We start from the raw sequence: 24,245 nt of genomic DNA on the forward strand, positions 1-24,245 counted from the left end.
TTTTTGTATCTTTAACACACACACACACAAAAAACAGTCTCAAAAGTCTCCTGGTCAAAGATCATACCAAACGTCGAAGAACACAGACTCTCAGGTACAAGCTAGTGATGGCATTGCTTAGACAACTTTCAGAGCATTTCAGTGATATATGTCAAAGTTGCCATCTTTACTCAAAAAACAGACAGATTCATGATACTGCCAACCCAAGATCCAGCATAACAAGAATTAATTACATAAATTAGATAAACAAATTTTACTACAGTTATTTAGAATATGCTTATTTTGATGTTCTATCATTTGGATATGTAAGAAAGTTATTTCTCTTTATACAATCAACTATTTGTAATCCATAACAATTTAGTAGACTATACTTATGTAAACTGAAATATTTTTAAATTATAGCTGAGTCTCAGTGACCCCTAGAGCTCAAAATCTAGTACATGTCCCTATTTTTCACTTCAAAGGTTTGTACACATTCTGTAACAACCTGTACTTTTCTAACCAGGCTATCAGAGAATGGTGCTCGGGAATGAGATGAAACAGGCCTCCTTCAGGGACCTAAGTCTATAAAGTTACCCTCTTCCCAGCCCTGTGTTTCAGTCCTGTAGTAAGTCCCACCGCTAAGTCAAAGGTCACACCTCAGATAGTTGGGATTGGCCAGCGGCTCTTTAAGAGAAAGATGAGCAATCTCTCATGCAGCTGATAGCCTCCAAAAACTCTTTAGAGGGTCGGCAATGAGTTAGTTCTGACCCAATGCAATGAGTGTTTGAGTTATCTGGCTTACAGGGCTCATGAACAGAGGGAGTATTGTCACTTTGCAGCTAGTCGGGAACTTTGGCTTACTTTTCACATTTGAAAATTACGGACCTTGCAAAGAGAAAGGAGGACTCTTCATTGCACAGTAGTTAAATACAGTTACTAACTGAAAGGTAGTGGTGGTTGTGCATCATCAAGTCGGAACTGAATCATGGCTGACCCTCTGGAGGATTTCCAGAGGCAGTTAATTGCATGGGAGGAGAGTGTCCATCCTTCTCCTGCAGAGCAGCTGGTGGATTTGAACTACATGCCTATGGGATTGCAGCACAGCCACCAGAGCTCCAAACTGAAAGGCTGAGAGTTTAAATCCACCAGCCTCTTTCTGGGAGAAAGAAACGGTAGGGAGTTGGCTTTCACAAAGAATATAATCTTGGAAACCATTTGGGGCAGTTCTGCTCTGTCCAGTTGGGTCAGGATGAGTCAGAATTAACTCAAAAGTAATTGATTTGGGCTTTTTGCTTAATATCTGATAGCAAAGGAATCCACTCAAATCACATTAGAATAAAGAAACATACTAAACATATGGTGGTGTGATGGTTAAATCATTCAGTTGCTAATCAATGGCTGGATGTTTAGACCCTTCAGCCACTTAGTGAGAAAACATGAGGCAATCTGCTTCCATGGTGGTTTACAGCCTTGGAAACACCAGGGGACAATTCTGTCTTACAGGTTCATTATGTATCAGAATTGAATGGGCGATAGTGATTTTAGTTTCATTATATAGTAAATTAACATTCACTATACCCCTATGTAAATTGTTGTTGTTTATTGCTGTCAAGTTGAGTACAACTCATAGTGATCCTATGAACAAAAGGCCTGAAGCCTTTCTATAATTATCATTATTTCTCCAAGGTCATTGAGTTTTCAGAGGCATGTGGTTTAGGAAGTGGATGCCACTCCTGTTTCCAAACATGTCTTAAACTGGGAGCTCCACCACTGTCCACCATGGGTAGACATTATGGCATTTGACCCCCAATGGCACAAGATTTAGCATCATAGCACACTCAGATTACCTCAGTGCAGCAAATAGACAGAGGAGTGCTATACAAATTAGAAGAATGTTCCTCCAAAATAACACTAGACCTTTGGGCCCAACAGACTTTCAAATACAAGGACTACACATATACATAAACAAAAGGCCTGAAGCCTTTCTATAACTATCTTCATTTCTCCAAGTTCATAGAGTTTTCAGAGGCATGTGGTTTAGGAAGTGGATGCCACTCCTACTTCCAAACTTGAATCAATCTGGGAGCTCCACCAAACACTGCCCACGATGGGTAGCCATTATGGTGTTTGGCACACCTATGGCACAGTTGTTTCATTATGGTATTTGAAACCCAAATGGCACAAAATTCAGTGTCACAGGAAACCCAGATTACCTCATCACACCAAATTGGCCAGAGAGCTGTATGACTTATAAGAATGTTCCTCCAAAATATAGTAATAAGGGATTAAAATAGAATCCCTCAGGCCCAAATTTTAAATATAAGGGACTGCCAGGAGGTCTTGTTGACTCTAAACAAGAGGCTTAAATAAAACCAAGCAATCATCAAACCAAATCTAATGAGTTCAACCTTATTTTGTGATCAGTAAAAAAGTCACTGTATGAAGTCATTTCAATCACAAGATATATGGAAGGGGAGGTTAAAGAAAAAGTGTAAAGGGCATTAACATTTACTAGAAGCCTGGTAGAATAGTGTGTAACATAAAAGGCTGGCAACCCAAAGGTCAGCAGTTTGAATCCATCAGCTACTCCAAAGGAGAAAAATGGGCAATCTCCTCCCTTAAGAATTTTACAGCCTCAGAAACCCAAAGGAGGATCTCAATAAATCAGAACCTACTCAACAACAGCGAGTTTGATTTTTTCAGTTTGAAATTTAGTTGGTGTTTTAACTAGCTCAACCATCCTTTGTTTGGGAGGGAAAAAAATATTTATTTATTTATGTATGACTGTGACTATGCTACTTTATAAACTTTCTACAAATAGAGGCTAACTTACAGAAACATATGACAATGCAAATAAATCCTATCTACTAAAAGGCGAATGTAGCCAACGGATCATAACTGATATTGCCTTACAGATACTGAGAGTTTTGTCAATTCTGCATCAATTTTCAAGTTTAGTCAGCATTTTTTAGTGAATTATAAATGTATTTTACTTTACATTCTCTTTTGAATTTGTAACAGCTTCCTGGTTCCCCCATTAATGAATGAATAAATTAAAGAAAATATTTTACTTTTTTTAATGACATTTTTTGTGGGAGAAAGATGAGCAATTCCTTTTCATGATTTACAGGCTCTGAAAACCATCGAGAGTCAGTTATGAGTCAGTGCCAAAGAACCACAGTAGCAATAGGAAAGAGAATCATAATTAAATCTTCTTTAAAATTAATCTTTTAATAACTGAATAGATCATGCTTACGATAGATAGACAGATAGAGATAATATCTTAACTGAATGAGTCATGTTTACATCTTATGAGTATATATGTTTTAAATGTAAATATATGTTTTATATATGTTCATATTTAAAACATATATTTGTAAGATATAAACATGATTCATTCAGTTAAGAGATAAATTCTTTGTTAGATCATTTAACAAATAATGAATAACCTCTGGGTGATAGAAATAAAACCACAGACATAGTAGAGTTTATCAATTGCCCCAAGGAAATTAACAGTTTGTCTAGATTTGATTATCAATGTCACAAAGCTTTAGGGCAGACAAAAGAAAGAAAGGGAAAAAAAAACACTTTAAAATCCTCTCCAACAGAGCCCTTTCTAATTAAGTAATTACTGCTTAGAAATACCAACAGTTTAAATAAAGGGAAAGAGAAATCATAGGTTTTCTATAAAAATTAAGATGTGAGTAATAAAAGGAGGCAGATAAATCTGTAGGCTCCTGGTTGGATGGGGAGCTCTACAGGCATTTCTATAGAGAGCTGCACGGTCAACTCAAAGGCTGTGTGTCTCTGGTGGTTCAAGTCCACCCGCAACTCCTCAGAATAAAGGTGACGATCTCCTCCCACGCCACTTACAGCCTTGGAAACCCACTGGAGCATCAGTTACGACTCCTTCCGACTCGATGACAATGAGTGAGCGAGTAAGCTGGACAATATATTTCTTAGAAGCACTGCTTTTTACAGATAATAGCACTAAATATTTCTCCTAAACTTATTCAAATACTGTTTGTGTATTAACCAGGTTATCTAGTATCTCTGATGTTTAGTATTTCCATCTGTACAGAAAAATAATACTCCCTTCACTGAACTGTGGTAAAGGATGGCCTTTGCCTGGAACACAGCAAATGCTTAAACACGTGGTAGCCGACTTTGTGAATAATAATTGTTTCTCCGACATTAGCGTTCAACTTTTCCCCAAATGTAGAAGACCTAAAATAGCATTATCAAAGCTTGTTCAGTCATTCATAAGGGTGAAATTTGGCAGATTTTTAGGTGATGTTGATAGAAGCAGATAGACAAGGGGGAGGAAATTTAGAATAAAACATTCATTACCGAATGAATTTGAAACATTATGTGCAGTCTAAGATCGTAATATTGCACATGAGCAAAGACAACATAAGCATCTCTTCACTAAAGTCTTCTCCAATGTGGACATCAGATTGAGAATTACATGCCACATTAGCACCTTATTACAACTGAGTACTGTATAATTTCCAAGAGACCAGGCAACAGTGCAACAAGAAAGAGGGTGGCTGAAGGAGAGCTGTCTGGTCACCCTGAAGGCCACAGTGTCACAGGCACCCATGGCAGAGAGGGAGTCAGAGCCTCCCAGGGACCACTCAGACCCTGGGTCAGGTAGCTCAGATTCTGTGTCTTCCGCAACACTACGCTCCTAATTACCCAAAGGCTGGGAGACATTTAACTGCTTTTCAACTGCTTCAGCTGTTTCAACCGCTTTTCCTAACTTAAACAGTACTTCAAGCTCACCTCTCCTTGCAGCCGGAGTTGTACTAAGCTTAAGAGAATCACAACACACTTCCGCAAACATGGAAGGCATTTTCATCTGACTGCAAAATTAACTGACTAAATAAGGTCATGATGCCAAGGGAGGAGGGAGATAAAATGCACAAGGCCCACAATACAATTTAAAGGTCAAATTGCCTCTTCAAAGTTGTTCTGAAAAGAACACCAGGTGCTCATTTGCTAAGCAGGGTTGGACTTCAAGTTACTACATAATTAATCTATTGTTCTTAGGGACTCCCACCTTGTCTTTAATGTTAACATTTAAAAATTAACACAAAAGCAAAGATAACATTTGTGGAGCATCCTTGTCCCCAAAATGGTGTAGGGTGGACTACAGGTATAATCCCACTGCTGAGAACATGAACCTCCTAGAAAAATGACGCCACATTATCTCTTTTAAAGACACCATAAATTATTTGAGGGGTTTTCCCCCTAAGATTAAAATTTAAAAATCACTTTATCTCCACCTCTCATTGGCATGAAGTCAGAAGTAACTCATTGACCCTTCAGCGGGTTCGAAAGGCAAAGACAGGTGGTTCAAATCCACCAATGGCTCTGTGGGGAAAAAGATGGACAATCTCTTCTCTTGTGATTTACAGTATCTGAAAATCCAGGGGAGGACCACCTATGAGTTCCGGATTTGATAGCAATGAAGATTATTTGAGAGACCATTATAACAAAAGCATTTTCATGAGCCTCATTTGCATGGATCAAGATACCTACAAGGTTAAAACTCAATGCTAATTTACTTTTTTGAGCTTTCTGATGTGTTCCTAATGGAAGACCCAGCTAGGCAGTGTTTTGTTCTATCAGACGTGGCAGAACTGACTCCACAGCTCTAACAGCAGCAACAAGAAGTGAGTTCCGATCAGAGTTGATACTATTATCCAATTCTGATGCCACCCAATCACATCACGCCGTTTCATCCACACTCATTACAAGCTTGTGCTGCGTCTACACTGCTGCCAGTATTTTTACAGTCACGGATTTTGTCAAATTTTCTAGTGTCTTAACAACAACATATTGTTCATCAATATTTTTTTACAATGAAGTAGCAATTAAAAGAAGAATCAAAGAAAACTTCTACTCAAATACTAATAGCATTGTAACTAATAATGTTATAATTCACTGTAGGATTTTACAAAATAGGGGTTTTTTAGCATTCACAGACTCTAAGATATATTTAAATAATTTCCTCCTGTATTTATCACATTATTCTAAGATTCAAATGTATTATGTTGTTGTATACAATTTAGTTGGAACCAACCCAAAGCTGATCCTCCAAGCAGGTTTTCAGAGGCAGTTAATCATACGAGAGGAGACTATCCATCCTTTTCCAACAAAGCAGCTGGTGGGATTCGAACCATGTGCCTTCAGGATTGCAGCACAGCTTCCTGTCACTAGGCCATAAGTATTACTAAAAAATCTGGATAGAGAGCCCTGGTGGCATATTCCGTAAAGGGATGCAGGACTAACAAAGGCTTGTCTGATGGTAATCCACTAAACAACTCCAGGGCGGGGGGTATGGAATGAGCAATTGACAGCCTGCAAAACTCAGGGGAGGGTCCCCACTCGAAAGGCAAGAGAAAAGAATTCTGTAAGATTGGTACAGGATGAGGCCCACAGAGAAGAGAACAGGGTGGCACCAAGAATCATTGCACTGACACCAACCTGTAAACACACTGTTACCCATTTTCACTTCCCCAGGATTCCATCAATTCACTGATTTTGTTAGGTACCAATGAGTCGACTGTGACTCAAAACGACTCTATGTAAAATAGATCTGAACTCTGGCCTATTCTGTACCATCCTCCTCATCTCCAATATGTCCAACCCCACTGCTGCAGCCACTGTGTGAATCCATCTCCTTGAGGGTCTTCCTCTCTTTCACTAACACATTGTTGTTCTTTGACTAACATGTTGTTGTGTGCCACTGAGTCAGTTAGCTGGTGGTTTTGAACCAGGTGCCTTTGGGATGCCTAGAGGCAGATTCTTAGCACTAGGCCAGCAGAGCTCTCTCACTAACAAAAGGATGTTCAATTATTAGGATGCCCAGCACACCAAACCATTGATCAACAAGAACACGCAAAAGTCTCTAGCACCTGAACTCAAATGACAAGTCACTTAATCATCTCCTGCTAAAAACACACCCAAGCCATCTGCCAGAATTGCACCCCTGCCAGAGAATCGTTTACCCATGGAAAGGCCTGAACAGCAGAGCCTGCTACCTGATTCTCCACGTGGCTCCTCCCGTTGTCGGCTTTGAAGATGGACTTGGGCTTCCTAGACTTGAAGTTGCCCATGCTGGGTCGCAGCACGCTGTCCAGCAGCAGGGTCGGCTCTACATGCTGCTGCGGCTCGCGCGGGGGTGGGGTCTGCTCCTCTAGGCGAGGCCCGGCGTCTGGGTAATTTTCTTTATTGTTTTCATCTCTAAAAGAGGAAAGCCCCAATTTAGAAAACACACTCAAAAAGAATAAACGACTCAGGAAAAGGAGGCTGGTGGTAGTCACTGCTGCTGTATTTAGATGGTAACTAGCAATATTTTTAGTGTTGACTTAGAAAACTTTACAGGAAAAAGAAACTAGAAATCAAAGTGCGCTATTTATATCACTCCACATTCCCTTCCGGTCTTATTTAAATATATGTCAAACGCACTGCCATCTAGTTGGTTCAGACTCACTCCCAAGGCTAGAGATCCTTCCAAAGCTATAACTCTTTAGAGGAGGAGAGCTTCCTCAAGGAGCAGCGGGTGGATTTGAACCTGGAAGCTGAGCTAGCAATGCAACATAGAATGCACCACCAGCAGGGCTCTCTCTTTAGATCTCTCTCCCTCCTTTGCTCCCTTTCTCCATTTCTCCCTCTCCCTCTCCCATTCTTTCACTGTTCTTGAGTTCAAACTTATTCTCCAGCTAGTTTTCAAGGGCTGTAAAGCTGCACTAGGAGATTGCTCCTCTTTCTCCCACAGAGCAGCTAGTAGATTCAAACCACCTGCCTTTTGGTTAGCAGAGCAACTCCCTACCTACAAGGCTACGATACACGTTTATCCATACACGTATCTAGATAGAGAGATGATACATAGATGATAGATGATAGATAGATAGATGATAGATAGATAGATAGATAGATAGATAGATAGATAGATAGATAGACAGACAAGCATATAGATGTTGTCCTTGTTGTTAGATGCCCTTGAGTCACCTTTGACTCACAGCGACCATATGTACAACACAGCTCTTGAACCCTGCCCCGCCCCAGTCAGTCTCACTGATCTGACACACCTACCCCAATTACCCCAGTTACTGTGTCAATCCATCTCATCCAGGTTCGTCCTCTCCTGCACTGTCCATCCTATCTGTTATGTGCCATGAGTCAGAATCAACTCATAGCTGTTCCCCTAGCAGGTTTTCAGAGGCAGTAATTTACAGGGAAGGAGAATGCCCGTCTTTCTCCTATAGAGCTGCTGGTGGATTCAAACCACGTGCCTTTGAGTTGGCAGTAAGTACAACTCCCTACCAGGCTACCAAAGTTCCAGAAATACACACACACACATATACACAAACACATATACACATACAAACATAAATATATACGTATACATACACAAATACATATACATACATATATACATATATATACACATACATATACACACATATATATATACATATACACACACACATACATATATATGTTGGCCTAGTGAGCTGTGGTGGCCTAGTGGTAAAAGGCTGCATTGCAATCCTGAAAGCATACAGTTCAAGGGCACTAGCTGCTCCAGTGGAGAAGGATAAGTAATCTTTTCCTGTGCGATTAACTGCCTCTGAAAACCCACTGGAGGGTCAGCTGTGGGTCAGCTCCAATTCAATGGCACAAACCACCACCACCAACATATGGATATGTAGTAAAAACTCGTTGCCACAGAGTCAGAATCAACTCAGAGATGATCTTCCAGTGGGTTTATAGAAATTGTAAGTCGCATGAGAGAAAACTGCCATCTTTGTCTTGGAGTTCAAACCCTTAGAGAGTTACCACTTTGGGTTAGCACTGCAAATCTGTATACAGGCTATGCAACCAGAACTCCATACACAGACAATAGTTATAAGAATCTTTATATTATTAGTATTGTTAGTTTTTCATTTGCTACTTGAAAATTTAAAACAGTCATTTACGACAAAGAGAGAGCTACGTTGGCCTAGTGGAAAGGAAGTTATGCTACCAAGCCAAAGGTGGGTGATTTTCATCTGCGGCCCTCAGCCAGGTTCAAGTTGTTTTCCTGTCAAACATTCTTCTAGGTGGTATAGCACTGGTCTGTGCATTGCTGTACAGAGGTAACTCGTGGTTGCTGTGATGCTGAAGACTGTGACAGTGATGTGCCAATCGTGGTAATGGGTACCCATGGTGGACAGTGTTGGCAGGAGCTTCCCTACTAAAACAAGCCTGGAAGCAGGAGCGGCATCCACTTCCGAAATGGCTTGCCTCCGGAAACTCTATGTACAAACAGTGCTCAGGCCGTTCGTTCATAGAGTCGCTATGAGTCGTCTACGACTCGATGGCACCAAACAACAACAACTTGAAAATGCTTTCACGTGTACCATATTTTCCTCTCACACTAATGGTGTATGATATCCAGGTTGGGTGCTGTCATCCAGCTCCCAGAGATGAAATAACATGTCTAATAAAGGACTAATTCACACAGGCCCAGAGTTCCCATCCAGTCTCCAGATTAGCATACCTGTGCTCTTAGTTCAAAGTGTGATGCTTCTTCCTTATTGGCAATATTCTTTCTAATTTTCAGAAATACTTAAAATTGTTGCTGTTATTGTTATTGTTAGTTACCATCAAGTCATCTCTGACTCACAGCAACCCTAGGTACAACAGATCCAGATTCTGCTGGTTCAACATCACCCTTCCTATCTCCACTGTTTGTTGTAGGGGTGGTGGTCCTCAGTTCCCTCACAACAACCCATGGACAAACAATTTGAAACTCTGTAAAACACAGGGCTTTTGTTGACTGATGTGTTTTGAAGTAGGGCTTCAGCCCTTTAAATCTTGGACTGTAAATTCTGTTGCAACTTGATCAGCACCATAGTCAGCCCAAATCTCTACAGACTAGGTGGAAGCTTCACATGAGAAATACTGACTAGGAATAAAACCCAGCTCTCTACCACAGAAGGTGGTAATTCCATCACTGAACTATGGGAAGCCAAATTTCATGCCAAATATTATATGAAAAACGATATGCTTATTCAGGAATTGAAGGAATCACAAATTTATAAGTTGGAATTTCTCTGACAGATCACAGTAAATGAGCTGTTTCTTGCAGACAAGAGAGAGCTAGGATCCCCCTGCAGAGGGAGTGTTAACATGTATGAAATACTTCCTGAACTAAGTATGAGGTTGACAATAGAGAAAAATTGGGCTTTATTTACAAGAGAATTCTCTTTATGATTTGCTGCCCCTGATTCTCAATAAATACACAGAGAGGCGTGGCTTGTGGTGCTTCTGTTGATTTGAAATGCTGGCCCCGTTTTAGACGCTCTCTGTTTTATCTAATTCTTGGTGTTCTGTCTCATTATTAATTATTAATATACTTTACCCTCAGTCTGCAACACTGAACCACCACTGCTTCCATTCTAAAAGTTTAATAAGAGTTTATTTTTCATAGAATGCAAATTTTCTGGGTAATATAAAAGGCTGGGCCACGTTTTACTCACTAAGACCTTCTGATTAATGCCCTGAATGCCTGGGTTTTATCAAAGCAAATGAAGGTAACTGATCTACCATTACAAAAAATAAGATTCTGACACTAATGGGTCACCATTGTCAAGCCATGAATTAGAAACTACACTGTTTGAATTCAAACAAATAAGACTCCTCCAGGCACCCTGCTTCCATGTGTAAAAATCAAAAGAACAGCTGTCTTGACAGTTACCTAAATAGTCCCCATTCAAGGAGAATTCTAAAATACACAAAAGGCAGTTTTTCAAATCTAAAATATTTCTTTTTATAGGCTTAGTCCTAAAATAATGCCTACGAGTTGTTTTTGTACCTTACTCTCAAAATACCCTAAATGTGGTCATTTTAATCGCCTTCTTGACTCAGAAGGCTCTAAGACAAGCAGGGAAAGGGAGCAAGTTGCCTTTTCTCAATATGAAACATGAACTCTAAACGTAAAAGGCACCTTCAGAAATGGGCATTTGTCTCTAAAACAATTCTGGTTCTTTCAAATACCCAAAGGAGAAAAAGAGAAGTCATGAAACTAATGTTGTTGTTGTTGTGTTGTTACGTGCCATCGAGTCTAATGGTATTACTATATTATATATTATATATTTTATATAATGTCTTGAAAGATATGAAGTCAGAATGTTCATTGGAAATGAAACTAGTGAGACTTCACATACTTGGGGCATGTTGCCAGAAGGGACCAATCCCTGGAGAGAGGCATCATATCTGAAAGATTGGAGAGTCAACAAAGAAGCCCTTAAAGAGGTAGAGTGACACAATAACTCCAGCAATATTTTAGTCCAGCAATGGACTAAAATAGCAGAAATTGTGAGAATGAAGGAGTGGGCAAGGTTTTGATCTGCTGTTCACAGGGTTGCTAAAAGTTCAAGTCTACCAGACAGCATCTATCAACAATAACAGAAGAAGAGCCCTGTGTTCTGAAAAAAACAAACATCCCAAAGGGTTTCTCACTCATTAAATTATATATCCTGGGCCACATCACTTCACCAATGTCATCTTCATCTTAAACTAATGCAGTATCCACGTTCCAAAGATTAAGCAGCTTCTAGAAAAGCCTACAAAGTGGGCCCCAATCTACCACCAGCAAATAGAAGCTTTTGTTGTTTTCAAGTGGAGCCTAAGGCAAATTATTCTGGCAAAGGAAAAAACCCCAGGCTTCATTTTTTGTGTGTTCCTTTTGCCTCCAGGGTGCATTCCGAACCTTTAGCAATCTTTGAAATCTGGTCCTTGTTTATCTCTCCAGTTTCATCTGTACCACACCCATGTCTATCTTAGGGTTCCTGTCACCTTAAACTTACTGTTGTTCTTGTACTCAGGCTACTTTCTCTGTAGCTTCCCAACCTGCTGAAAGGTATCACCAGCAGTTTGTCTCTATCTACCTGCCAGTTGTCATAGTGTCAGAAGAACTCACTCCTCAATGGCAGTGACCTTTCAGATGCAAACCACCAAGCCTTTCTTCCAAGGTACCTCTCAGTGGATTCTAACCTACAACCTTTCCATTAGCAGTCAAGTCTGTTACCGTTTTATAGCCCCATAAATGAATGAAAACTTAAGAAAGCTATGTGCAGTTTTCTTCAGGAACTTATCCCAGATGCCCCTCTGAAATATTTGCCTATATTGTGGCCCAGTGGTAAGGCATTGTGCTGCTAACCCAACGGCAAGTGGTTCACCAGTTGCTTCTTGGCAGAAAGACAGTTAATCTCCTGGGAGATTTACAGCCTCTGAACACAACTGCTACATAGTCTGTTATGAATCAGTTCCAACTCTATGGCTCATATCAACAATAGCAACAAGTGAGGTCTCTATGTAACATTAGCTTAATCTCAAAAGCTCACTGACATCCAACTCAAAGCTACCTACTGTCCAGCAAGTTGTTTTTTGTTGTTGTTCATTGCTGCTGAGTCAGAACTGACTCACAGTTGATCCTCCAGTGTGTTGTCAGAAGCTATAAATTGCACAGGAGGAGACTGCCCATCTTTTTCCCTTGGAGCAACAGGTAGATTTGAACAGCTTGTCTTTGAGTTAGAAGGGTAACTCCTCACACACTAGGTCACCAGTGCTCTTCAGTAGGTTTTAGAAGGCTGTAAATTACACAGAAGGAAGTTGCCATGATTCTTCCTAGGAGAAGCTGGTGGATCTGAACCACCAGAAAAGTATGCCCTCTGGGTCAGCAGCACAATGCTCTATCAACCACCCTCCCAAAGCTCTTAGCTTAATATCATTTGTCATTTTTTAAATTCTTGTCTATCTCAGCCATGATTCCTTTAATTAATGCAATGAATTCCATTAATTTCTGGAAGTAGATATTTATTTGATCGTTTCTCCACCCACATTTATAATGGTTTGGATGTACAAACTGAGTCCTGGAAATAAGACATCCTGCTTGGAGAAGCAGAAGATCTGAGAAAGAAAAGACCCTCAGAAAGACTGAGTGGCACAGTGACTACCACAGTGCGCTTGCGCCTGGCACTGACTCTGAGGATGGCACAGGAGCAGTACGTTCCATTCACTGTTCACAGGGCCCCTATGAGTTGTAGAGGACTTGATGCCATCTAACAAGGATCCAGAAAACAAACTTGGGTCCAAATTCTTCCTCACAGCAGCTGGTTAGCACAGAAGATCCCTAATTCTTCCGTGCCTCAGTTTCTACATCACAGAATGAGGGAGAGGCATCAGCTTTCTTTCACTTGTTTCAATAACATAATGAAATGTGCCCCAACCTACTCCAAAATGTGGAAAAGAGGATTCACTATGAAGGTTTTCCCACTCTACCATGATGATGGACCTTGATGGCAAAGGCCAGACTCCAGACATGCAATAACATGTTTGGTGGATAAATTCAAAGCCTCTTTCTCACGGTCTCTTCCTCAACGGGAGCATTGAGATGAGCCAGTGAATGTTCAGTTCCACAGGCATTTCTTACCTATTATGCCGGCTCTGTGCATGATAGTAAGGGGGGGTCGGACTCAAGATAGTAAGGAGGAGGGCAGACAGGACAAAAATCCACATGTTGTTGCTTGTTGACAGTCAAGTCGCTTGTGACTCATAGCGACTCGATGTACAAGAGCCCTACACTTTGCTTTATCCTGTGTCGAACTCATTGTCTCCGACACACCTACTCCCATTACCCCAATGACTGAATTGATCCATCTCATCGATGGTCTTCCTCTCCTGCACTGTCCCTCCACTCTCGCAAACATGAGGTCCCTCTCTCCAAGGACTAGTCCCTCATTGCAACATGCCTAAAGTATGTCAGATAAAGCTTCAAAATCCTTGATTCCAAGGAGCATTCCAGTTTCACCCTCTCCAGGACAAACCTGTTTGTTCTCCTAGCAGTATATTCAGCACTCTTCTCTAGCATCACAGCTCAAAGGCATCAATTCTCTTTCTATCATCCCTACTCCTGTCCAGCCCTCCAATGCATGGCACGCAACTGCAAAGACTATAGCCCGGATCAGGTGCACCTTAGTCTCCAGCCTGACGTCATTGCTCTTCAGTACTCTGGAGAGATCCCTAACAGCTGACTTTCCCAATGCAATTTTTCTCTTGATTTCCAGGCTGCTGATACCAAGAGTGTTGACTGTGGAGCCATGCAAACTAAAACTGTTAACAATAACAAAATCTAAAAGGAAAGATAATACATAAAACAAGTCATTAGAAATCAAGGGAGTGACCAATATTCTAGACCCAGGTCTTTTCTGAATTTCATAAACAAAAACCAATGAGCAATGGTGGGTTGTACCTGAGACTGGAGCAATCAGTCTGGTCTTCATGTAGAGTAAGCGTCTCTTCGTCACACCTGGGAAGTAGGAACAAGAAGCTGGATCAGATCTAACGGTCTGCTATAACATCAGCAGCAGCTCTGCAGAAGGAGAAGCATGTTCAATGTAAAAGACACAGTGATCCTCACTGTTCTCTCCCAAGCCAGCTCCCAGCTCCACCAAGTAGATCAGACTAATTGCCGTGTACCATCAAGTCACAACCCACCCATAGTTGACCTTCCAGCAGGTTTTCAGAGGCAGTAATCTCACGGGAGGGGATTGCCTATCCTTCTCCCACAGAGCAGCTGGTGGATACTAATGTTTACTATCACATGAGTTCTAAAGTTTGGTCACTCTCTGTCATTCTCTATAAGCTAACAAGACCTAAGCATGTTTGCAGTGCTTAAGTGGACATCAGGCATGAAGATGGGGAACTGGTAAGTGGTTCAGAAGACTTCACTACATGAGTGTTTCCATCTTTCCTACTTCTGCCAGTCCCAAGCCACCCAGGTTCTGATTTGACTTTCTTGAGAAGCCTCCAATTTGGCCTTCAGACATTCTTGCACCCTTTTTCTCCCACAAAATCTCTGTGTCAACCTTATGATGTCTTGATTTTTCATACTGGAAAATCTCCAGTACTTCACGCAGCATAAGAGGGATCGAGGGTAGTCATTACATTGAGAGTATGGTACACCCTCGATTCAGAGTTCCACGGACCCTTTGCTCTTGTTTTCAGCCATCCCACCCTACGCAATCATATCCTGGAACACGTCTTCATTTCATATGCATTCTTGATGGCCCAAGTCAAGTCCAACAAGCTTCATGAACCTGCCCAGCTGAGTCTTTCCCACCTGCCTGGCTCTTATTTCAACAGATAAATGTTTACTCTGCATTCTGAAGTTTTAGTAACCACTTATATCCTGCCTCACAGTGTTACTTAATTGTTTTGCACTTCTGAGATCTTTTTAATTAGCTGCTTATTCCACAAGAAGATACAATTGTAATTTCTTTTTCTAGGTATATCACCACAAAGCTTAGCAGAGTGCTACCCTGGTGCAGACACTAGAATTGAATTTTAACCTTAGCTCCACGGTTAGTCTGGTTGTAACAATTTAATAATTATTTCTAGCATACAATAGGGAGCTTTGATAGTCTAGTGGGTAAGGAGGTGTGCTGTCAATCCAAAGGCAAGCAGTTCAGGTCCACCAGATGCTCTGAGGCAAAAAGATGGGCCATCACCCCTAAACCATTTACAGCCTCTGGAAACCTTCTGGTGGGTCAGTTATGAATCAATTCTGACTTGATGGCATGTAACAACACCACAACAGCAAATAATAGCATTCTGTTGTTGTTATTTGCCATTGAGTCACCTGCAACTCACAGCGACCCTATATACAACAGCCCTAAACTCTGCTCTACCTTGTGCCAATCTTAATTGTCTCAGACACATCTTTACCCCAGTCACTGAATCAATCCATCTCATCGAGGGTCTTCCTCTCTGGTGCTGTCCCTTCAATCTCCCAAGCATGACATCCCTCTCCAAGGACTAGTCCTTCCTTGCAACATGTCCAAAGTATGTCAGATGAAGCTTCAAAATCCTTGCCTCCAATGAGCAGCCTGGTCTCTGGGACAAACCTGTTCATTCTCTTGGAAGTATATGGTTTATTCAATCCTCTTCTCCAATATCATAGCTCAAAGGCATCAAATCTCCTTCTATGATTCCTAGTCATTGTCCAGCTCTCTGATGCATAGAAAGTCATTGCAAAGGCCATGGCCTATATCAGATGCACCTCAGTCTCCAGAATGACATCATTGTTCTTCAATACTTTAGAGAAGTCTCTGACAGCCAACTTTCCCAATGCAACATGTCTTTTGATTTACTGTCTGCTGGTGCCAAGAGTGTTGATTGTTGAGCCAAGCAAACTAAAGCTGTTTACAATCTCAGTCTCTTCACTATCCATCACGATGCTGCCAATTAGCCCAGTGGTGAGAATCTTTGTTTTCCTGATATTGAGCATCAATCTATACTGAAGGTTGTAGTCCTTGACATTCTGCATCAAGTGCTTCAGGTCCTCCTCAGTTTCAGCAAGCAGGGTTGTATCATCTGCATAACGCAGATTTTGAAGACACTTCCTACAATCCTGATGCCACACTTCTCCTCATATAGCCTCTCAGATGATCTGTTCTGCATATAGATTGAAAAGGTACGGATATAGGACACATTCCTGGTGTACACCCTTCCCGATTTTTAACCATGCAGTGTTTCCTTGTTCTGTCCTGACAACTGCCTCTTGGTCCAAGTATAGGTTTCACATAGCCATGATCAAGTGTTCTGAAATTCCCATTCTTCTCAGAGTTAGCCACAGTTTGCTGTGGTCCACACAGTCAAATGCCTTTGCACAGTCAATGAGATACAGATAGACATTCCTCTGGTACTCCCTTCTGTCAGCCAAGATCCATCTAACTTTAACTACAGTATCCCTAGTACCACAGCCTCTTCTAAACCCAGCCTGAACTTCAGGCAGTTCTCTGTTGATGTGCTATTTCAGTCACTTTTGGATAATCTTTAGCAGGATCTTTCTTGCATATGATATTAATGATATTATTCAATAATTTCCGTACTCTGTCAGATCACCTTTCTTTGGAATGGGAACAAATATGGATCTCTTCCAGACAGTTGGTCAGGTGGTTGTCCTCCAGATTTCTTGGCACAACTTGGTAAGCCCATCTAGAGCAACCTCTGTTTGCTGAAATACATCATTCTAGGTTATTGCATTAGGCACTAGAGTTGAGTTTCACAAACTCCATGAAGTAAACAGTGGTCCTACTGGGTTTCCTAGGCTGTAATCTTTACAGAAAGGAATTCAGGTGGCCAAGGGAATTCAGTGGTGGGGAGTGGAAATCCATCAAACACTATGAGAGAGAGAATAATGGGCAGTCTCCTCCTGCAATGACTGGTATCCTCAGAAGCCCTATGAAGATGTGAGTCATTATGGACTCTACAGCAGTGGGTAACTTTTAGGGAAGAGGTCCTAAAGTGGCACAGCTATTAAGTGCTCTACTGCTAATACAAAGGTAGGCAGTACAAGCTCACTAGCTGCTGGAAGGGAGAACAGTGACTATCTGTTCCCCTGTTCTCCTGCTATAGGGCTGTTATGAGTCAGAATCAACTTGACGGTGATAGATTTGACTTGGGATTTGAAGCTTTATGGGAAAAGACTCCTAGATCTTTGTTCTTTCCGAATCACGCTGATGTGTTTGAACTGGTGACCCTTCAGTTACCAACCTAGCTCGCAATGCCAAATTCCTATTCCAAACCCACATCAACCACTGCTGAGTCAATTCTGACTCACAGTTACCTTCCATCCAGTTTCTGGAGTTATAAATTTTTACATGACCAGATTTTCCATTTTGTTTCCAAAGTTCAGCTGGTGGATTCAAACCACTGACCTTTCATTTAGCAAAACTATACCACCAGAACTCCTTAGTCACAATTTTCTGTATTTCTCTTGGCTTAGACAAATAGCAAGCAATCCAGACACGCACTGCCCCAAAAATCACTTTGCATTTAAAGGACACAAAGTTGAAGAAGACTTAAAGGCAGATCTTCACACTATGCTGAGACTGGACCGTGTACTGAGACAATAACAAAATAACAAATAATCATCATATAGTATTTACACTATACATAATAATTGAAATTTGTAACGCCTTCACTGGTAACTGGAGTATAATTTCTCTAATTAAAATAAAATCTGTAACAGCTCAAGCTTCTTCCTTCGTGATCCCTTCTAAATTATGGCTTTGGGGTGAATGAAAGAAGGGCCACCCATAGACTCTCACCCTCTCTACCTGCTGTAATAGTTTGTTCCTGCTGGCAGTTAAAAATATCTGTCAGCTTAACAAAATGCACCTCTTAACAAAATGAACTAAATTTCCTGGCTTTCACATGATTTTGACTTGCCAATAACAATCTGCCCATGACCTGGAAAACAACAATTAAATTCCCAAGGATTGCTTGGTTCTGCCCCACTAGAGACATTCCCTTTAGTGGATCATGTGAGCTTTGTAATGCAAATGAAATGGGTCCTAATAGAAGCAATCCCTCCTTCTCTGCCTTCCCGTTGGAACCAGCTCCTCCTCGCTGACCCCTCGGTGGCTCTGCAGAGGATGTGAATCGCATGAGGGGAGACTGCCCATCTTTCCTGCTCTGAGCCACAGGTGAATTTAAACCACTAGAGTCTCATCTTCAGGTGAGCAATACAACACCCTACCCACCAGGCCACCAGAGCTCCCTACGAGCAACCTAGCAAAGGAAAATAAGGGAACGAGAAGCAAAAATCTGTAATTGTTGTTTCCAAGAACTCAGATTCAGCTGGAAGTGGAACACTAGGGCTCAACAATACCTATTGTTTGGGGATTTGGCAAGAATTTAGTTGTTTTTCCTTACTTGATTTATTAATCTTTCTCCTCAACACACAATTAGCTAAAACAGGAACTGGGCAGCAAAATATAAAAATGTGCAAATGCTTTCTGAAGTACAAAACGGCACCTAATTATTTGATCCCACTTTAAGGCCTACTGAACAACTCCAGGATCCACTCAAGAAAACAAAATTCCAAGCTCTAAGCTCACAGATGCAGCAACTGAAATAGATCTCCCTACCAGCTAATGTGGGATGCATATGGAAGCTCTTTTTAGTTGTTTCCATTAACTTTAATGAAGATCGTTAAGTTCTAGTCAATTAATAGTCCCTGTGGATTGTTCTGAGTGGTGTGAAAACACATTGGGCTGTTAATGGCAAGGTCAGAAGTTGAAGTCCATTCAAAGGCCCATCAGAAGGAAAACCTGGCAACTAACTTCTGAAAAATCAATCATTAAGCATCCTTTGGAGCACAGTTCTACACAGGATGTCACCATGAGTTAGACAGAGGTCATTTACCCCAAGAGAGTCCTGACACCTTAGAGCAGAGGAAATTGTACCATTAACCCAAAAGCTGAGCTCCTCTGCCTTTTCAAAATCCTGGAGGCACTGAGGGAGAAAGATGGGCTGTCTCCCTATGTGTTTACAGCCTCAGAAATCCACTCGTGAGTCAGCTGGGGATTGCCTCTACTCAGTGGCAAAGTACTGAGAAGTAAGTTGCCAGGTTTGGGTTTTTTTTCTGATGGGCCTCTGAATCGACTTGAACTTCAGACCTTGCCATTAACAGCCCAATGTGTTTCCACACTCAGAACAATCCAGAGGGACTATTAATTGACTAGAATTTAATTCTCTTCATTAAAGTTAATCGAAACAACTAAAAAGAGCTTCCATATGCATGACACAATGTACCCAATCAAAAAAATTGATTACACCATAGAACTCACTAGAGAACTCATGTTGGTATTTCCTCATTCCTGGAAGAAAATCGACTTAGATACCATGCCTAGCTTATCTCAAGTACAGCATCGTCTTCCTATATTACAATCTTAAATAGGAATTTAAATCAATATCTTTCAGTATTTCCTTCTGAGATTTCCAAAATGTAGCATCTTCTAGTGCTGTGTTTTCAAAAAATAGCATGTGCCTGAAATAAGTGTATCTTCTTTTCCTTTTTTAACAATTAAAAAGACCCACCAGTATAAAAAACTCAACGAGACATTAACTATTCCTTCATAAAATGTATTTAAATTATGTATCTGTGTTTCTTTATTGTTTTTGATAGTAAAAACGAAAATACAGAAGCCACCTTTCTATTAGATGACCTACTAGATGCTAGGATGCAGGGACCTGTGTCTACCATTGCTCCATTTAGAGATGAGTGAGCCTGGCTACCGTTTTCCATGAAATGATGAGTTGGGGCTCCCTGTATCAACCAAAACCAAGCAAAGGATATGTCCACAAACTAGAGAAAGTGTTTGCAAAACATATATCTGATGAAGCTGTTATGTGCATGATATACAAAGAACTCTTTAAAACCAAAAAAAATCATGAAACAAATACCTCAATTTATAAAAAATTGGGCAAAAGACTTGAACAGACATCTCATCAAATAAGATAGAAATACACATATGAAAAGACACTGATCATAAAAAAAAGAAAAGACACTGAAACTCTTATGTCATCAAACCAAAACAAAATTCACTGCTGTCTGTCAAGTTGATTCCAATACATAGGGATCCTCCAACTTCATTTTATTTGGATCCACCATTGAAAACCTTGGTACCAGCAGTCAGGAAATAAGGAGTCACTGTTAGGGACCTGTTAGGGACCTCTCTAAATATTGAGGAGTAATGATGTCAGTTTGAGGACAAAGGTGTGTCTGATTCAGGCCATGGTCTTTCTGATCACTTGCTATGCATCTTAGAGCTGGACAATGCATAGCGATGACAGAAGAAGAGTTGATACCAGGCGTTGGAGATGAGCACTGAACATTCCATGGACAGCCAAATGAACAAACAGGTATTTCTTGGAAAAGGTGCAACCAGAGTGATCCTTGAAGGCAAGGATAGCAAAGCTTCATCTCCCATAATTTGGACATGTTTCTAGGAGAGGCTATTCCTTGGAAATGGATGGGTGTGGGTGTGAGTGAGAGATAGGAAGACCCTCATCGAGATGGATGACACAAGAGACTGCAGCAATGGGCTCAAGTGTATCAGAGATGGCGGGGATTGAACAGAATAGGACAGGATTCAGATCTGTTGTTCACAGGGCCGCTATGAGTCATACACAATTTGATGACATCTAAAAAACAACAACACAGATGGCCTAGTCGGTAAGGAACTATGCTGTCACCTCAAAGGCAAACAGTTCAAATCCACTAGTGGCAGTATGGGAAAAAAATGGGCATTTCCTCCTGTGCTGTGTAGTGCCTCTGAACAGCAGCTGGAAGGTCAGTTATGCGACAGTTCTGACTCAATGGCACATGAAAACTACAATGACAAAGTAGAACCGCCTCGATAGGGTTCCTGGGGCTGTATTCTACACGGACGCAGACTGCCACATCTTTCTCAGAGCAGCTGGCGAGTTTGAACCACTGATCTATTGACTAACAGATGAATACTTAACCACTGTGCCACCAAGATTTCTTAAAATGTAATTTAGGAATTGAGATGTTTAAAAAGTAAGATTCATAGTCTCGATCTCTTCACTGCTTTGGCATTGGAACAAACTCATAGCAGATCCTCCGCAGGTTTTCATGGCTGTCGATCCCACGGGGGGAGATTACCCGTCTTCCCCCCACACACAGAGTGGCTGGTGGAACTGACCCCCAGGGAGGCGTGGCCTTTGGGTTAGCAGCCCAACATTACACATCTAATAATGGCTAAAATCCAAACACTGCCATTATCAACTGCTGAGGACGACATGGGCCTTCCTTCATTCCCTACTGGCGAATACTTAAAATGGTTCAGCTAGTTTGAAAGACAGCCTGGCAGTTTCTCGCCAAGCTAAACACAGGCTTATCCTGTAACCCAGCGATAGTGACCCGAGGTGTTTACCCAAATGAAGTGAAACTTGTGTCCACACAAAAACCAGGGAGCTCTGGTAGCCGCGGGGATATGGAGTTGTGTTGCCAATGCAAAACAGACAGGCAGCTTGAATCCACCTGCTGCTCTGAGTGAGGAAAATGGACAATCTCCTCCTGCACAATTTACAGCCTCTACAAAGCAGCTGGAGAGTCAGGGATGAATAGATTCCAAATCAACAGCACACAAAAACCTGCTCACACTCACAAAGGCTTAAGGCAGCTTTCTTCTTAATTCCCAAAAGCTGATACCCACCAAGACGCTGTTCAGTAAGTGACGAGACAACCAGCCATGCTAATCAGTGCTAAAAACAAATGAGCCACCAGGCAAAAATGGTTATGTCTATGTCAGAGAAACCGATCTCAAAACAGCTACATACATTCTGGAAAAGGCAAAGCTACAGGAACCATTTTTAAAAAAAAACAAAAAAGCCACGCCACAAAACAACAACAAAGACTGCCAAGGATTTGGGATGGGGAGGAGGCAGGGTGCCTAGATGAAGCATAGGGTTATCTGGGGCAGTGAAATCATTCTGTATGATACTGTTATAGTGGATACAAACCATCAAGAAACCTCACATAATTTTGAATAACACAAAAGATAAACACTAGTATAAAGTATGACCTTTTATTAAGAATAATGTAGCAATATTAGTGGGAGCTCTCACAGTCTCGTGGGTAAACAGTAGTGTTGCCAACTCAAAGACAAGCAGTTCCAACCCCTCCCAGACCCTGTGAGAGAAGATAGGCAGTCTCCTCCCATGCTATTTAATGCCCCTGAAAAGCTGCCGGAGGGTCTGCTATGAGTTGGTTCCAGTTCAAAGGCACATCACAATAACAGCATCATCAGTATTGGTATTACACTTTCTACACAGTTCTTTTTTGTAAACGTAAAGCTGTTCTAAAAGAAAATGTGTTTTTTTAAAAAACAGAGTTGATGTACTTTCACAGCTCACTGTCTCTCTCACATTGTCTCATTCTAAGCAGCTCTGTGAGGCGGCAATTACCCTCACACAGCAAGGTGAGGGAGAATTACCCAGGATCTTGAGGTGTAAACTTCTGCTCCCCCAACCTAAACTCAGAGAAGCAGTAACCAAATAGTCTCTTCCCAAAGACTCAGGAAAAGAGTGCCCAGAAACTGAGAACCACTTGTCTCTTGAATAATGATGGGGTAAGAGAAAGTCAGTGACAGGTACTCTTTTCCAAGTTGAGGTTAAATAAGAATAAAGGCCTCTGGTTTCTTATTAGATAAAATGTAGGTTTTCAATTCTGGAAGAGGACATTTAGCTACACTGTAGCACTAAATACATAGCATAAAGTCTGGTCCTGAGCCCTTTCTCTAATCAGGCACCAGAACCTGCCCCATCAGTGCATCTGGGTAGATTGACTCTAGAATGGTCCCCCAACATCTCACCCCCTAGTTCAACACTCTGAGGTGCAGCCCCGGGATATGAGTTTTTAAAAAAGGTTATGTGTGCGTGCACGCACGCACACAGACACTGCAATAAAGAATACACTTCTAAATAATTTAATACTGACATAAAGATCTCCCATGGATGGCCCCAGAGCAAACAAGTCTATCTTGCATAAACAAGGTACTCTTTAGAGGTAAGAATGGTGACATGTCAGCTCACATATTTTGGGCATACTGTCAGGAGAGGCCAGTACTAGGGAAAAGACATCACGCTGGGAAACGTGGAGGGTCAGCAAAAGAGAAAAAGGCCCTTACATGAGACAGATTGACATGGGGACTGTAAAAATAGTGTATCAGAGATGGAAGGATGGTGCAGGATAGGGCAGTGTTCACACCTATTGTTCACAGGGTCACTATGAGTCAGTCATAGTTGACTTGATAACACTGAAAAACAACAAAGGTTTCCAGTGAGGACATTGGTGGTTCAGTGGTAGAATTCTCACTTGCAATGAAAAAGACCCTAACCCGCAGATCACAGTGATCCAATAGACAAAGAGGAAGGCAGAGGGCTGGACATGGCACATCTGTTGTGCATGAGCTGGGGGTGGGAGGATGGATCTGCTCAGCGCAGCCAAGACAACAAACTTTCCCAAACCCAGATCAATATGGGGTCTAACCATCACATAATCTAACCAACACACAGATTAACCACCAAATACACTAAGCGCCCACAGACTAGCCACCACATCATCTAACCATCATACAGATTAACCACCACACAGATTAACCTCCACACAATCTAACCACCACACAATCTAACCATCACACTGACTAACCCCCGTTCTGGGTTTACACCCGGATTAAGCCTGAGAGACTGTTTCACAAATCCTTCTTCCCCACCTCTGGGTGATTCTGATCATCAATCAATTGGGTTTGAGAACCCTTGCTTCAGATTATAAGGAATGGGAATTCATTTCACGCCTGACTTCACTTAAAATAGTTAATTAGGGGTGGGGG

At 41.4% G+C, this 24,245-nt stretch overlaps 1 protein-coding gene across 4 annotated transcripts in view; it reads right to left on the reverse strand.

Moving 5' to 3' along the window:
* The window catches only part of FAM13C (family with sequence similarity 13, member C), a 181,667-nt gene that overhangs the window by 154,191 nt on the left and 3,231 nt on the right, over positions 1–24,245 (reverse strand). For 3 of the 4 annotated variants that reach the window (XM_006895584.1, XM_006895581.1, XM_006895582.1), the window contains 2 exons: positions 14,291–14,347; positions 7,032–7,233 (listed from right to left, as the gene is read on the reverse strand). In XM_006895584.1, coding sequence (XP_006895646.1) covers positions 7,032–7,233; positions 14,291–14,347 — 259 coding nt within the window. Of the gene's footprint in view, positions 1–7,031; positions 7,234–14,290; positions 14,348–24,245 lie in introns of those variants that run through there. The other variant, XM_006895583.1, reaches the window with a different exon arrangement.

The sequence above is a fragment of the Elephantulus edwardii genome, unplaced genomic scaffold (genome assembly GCF_000299155.1).
Source record: "Elephantulus edwardii isolate Elephantulus edwardi_28Jun2011 unplaced genomic scaffold, EleEdw1.0 scaffold00170, whole genome shotgun sequence".
Taxonomy (NCBI): Eukaryota; Metazoa; Chordata; class Mammalia; order Macroscelidea; family Macroscelididae; genus Elephantulus; species Elephantulus edwardii.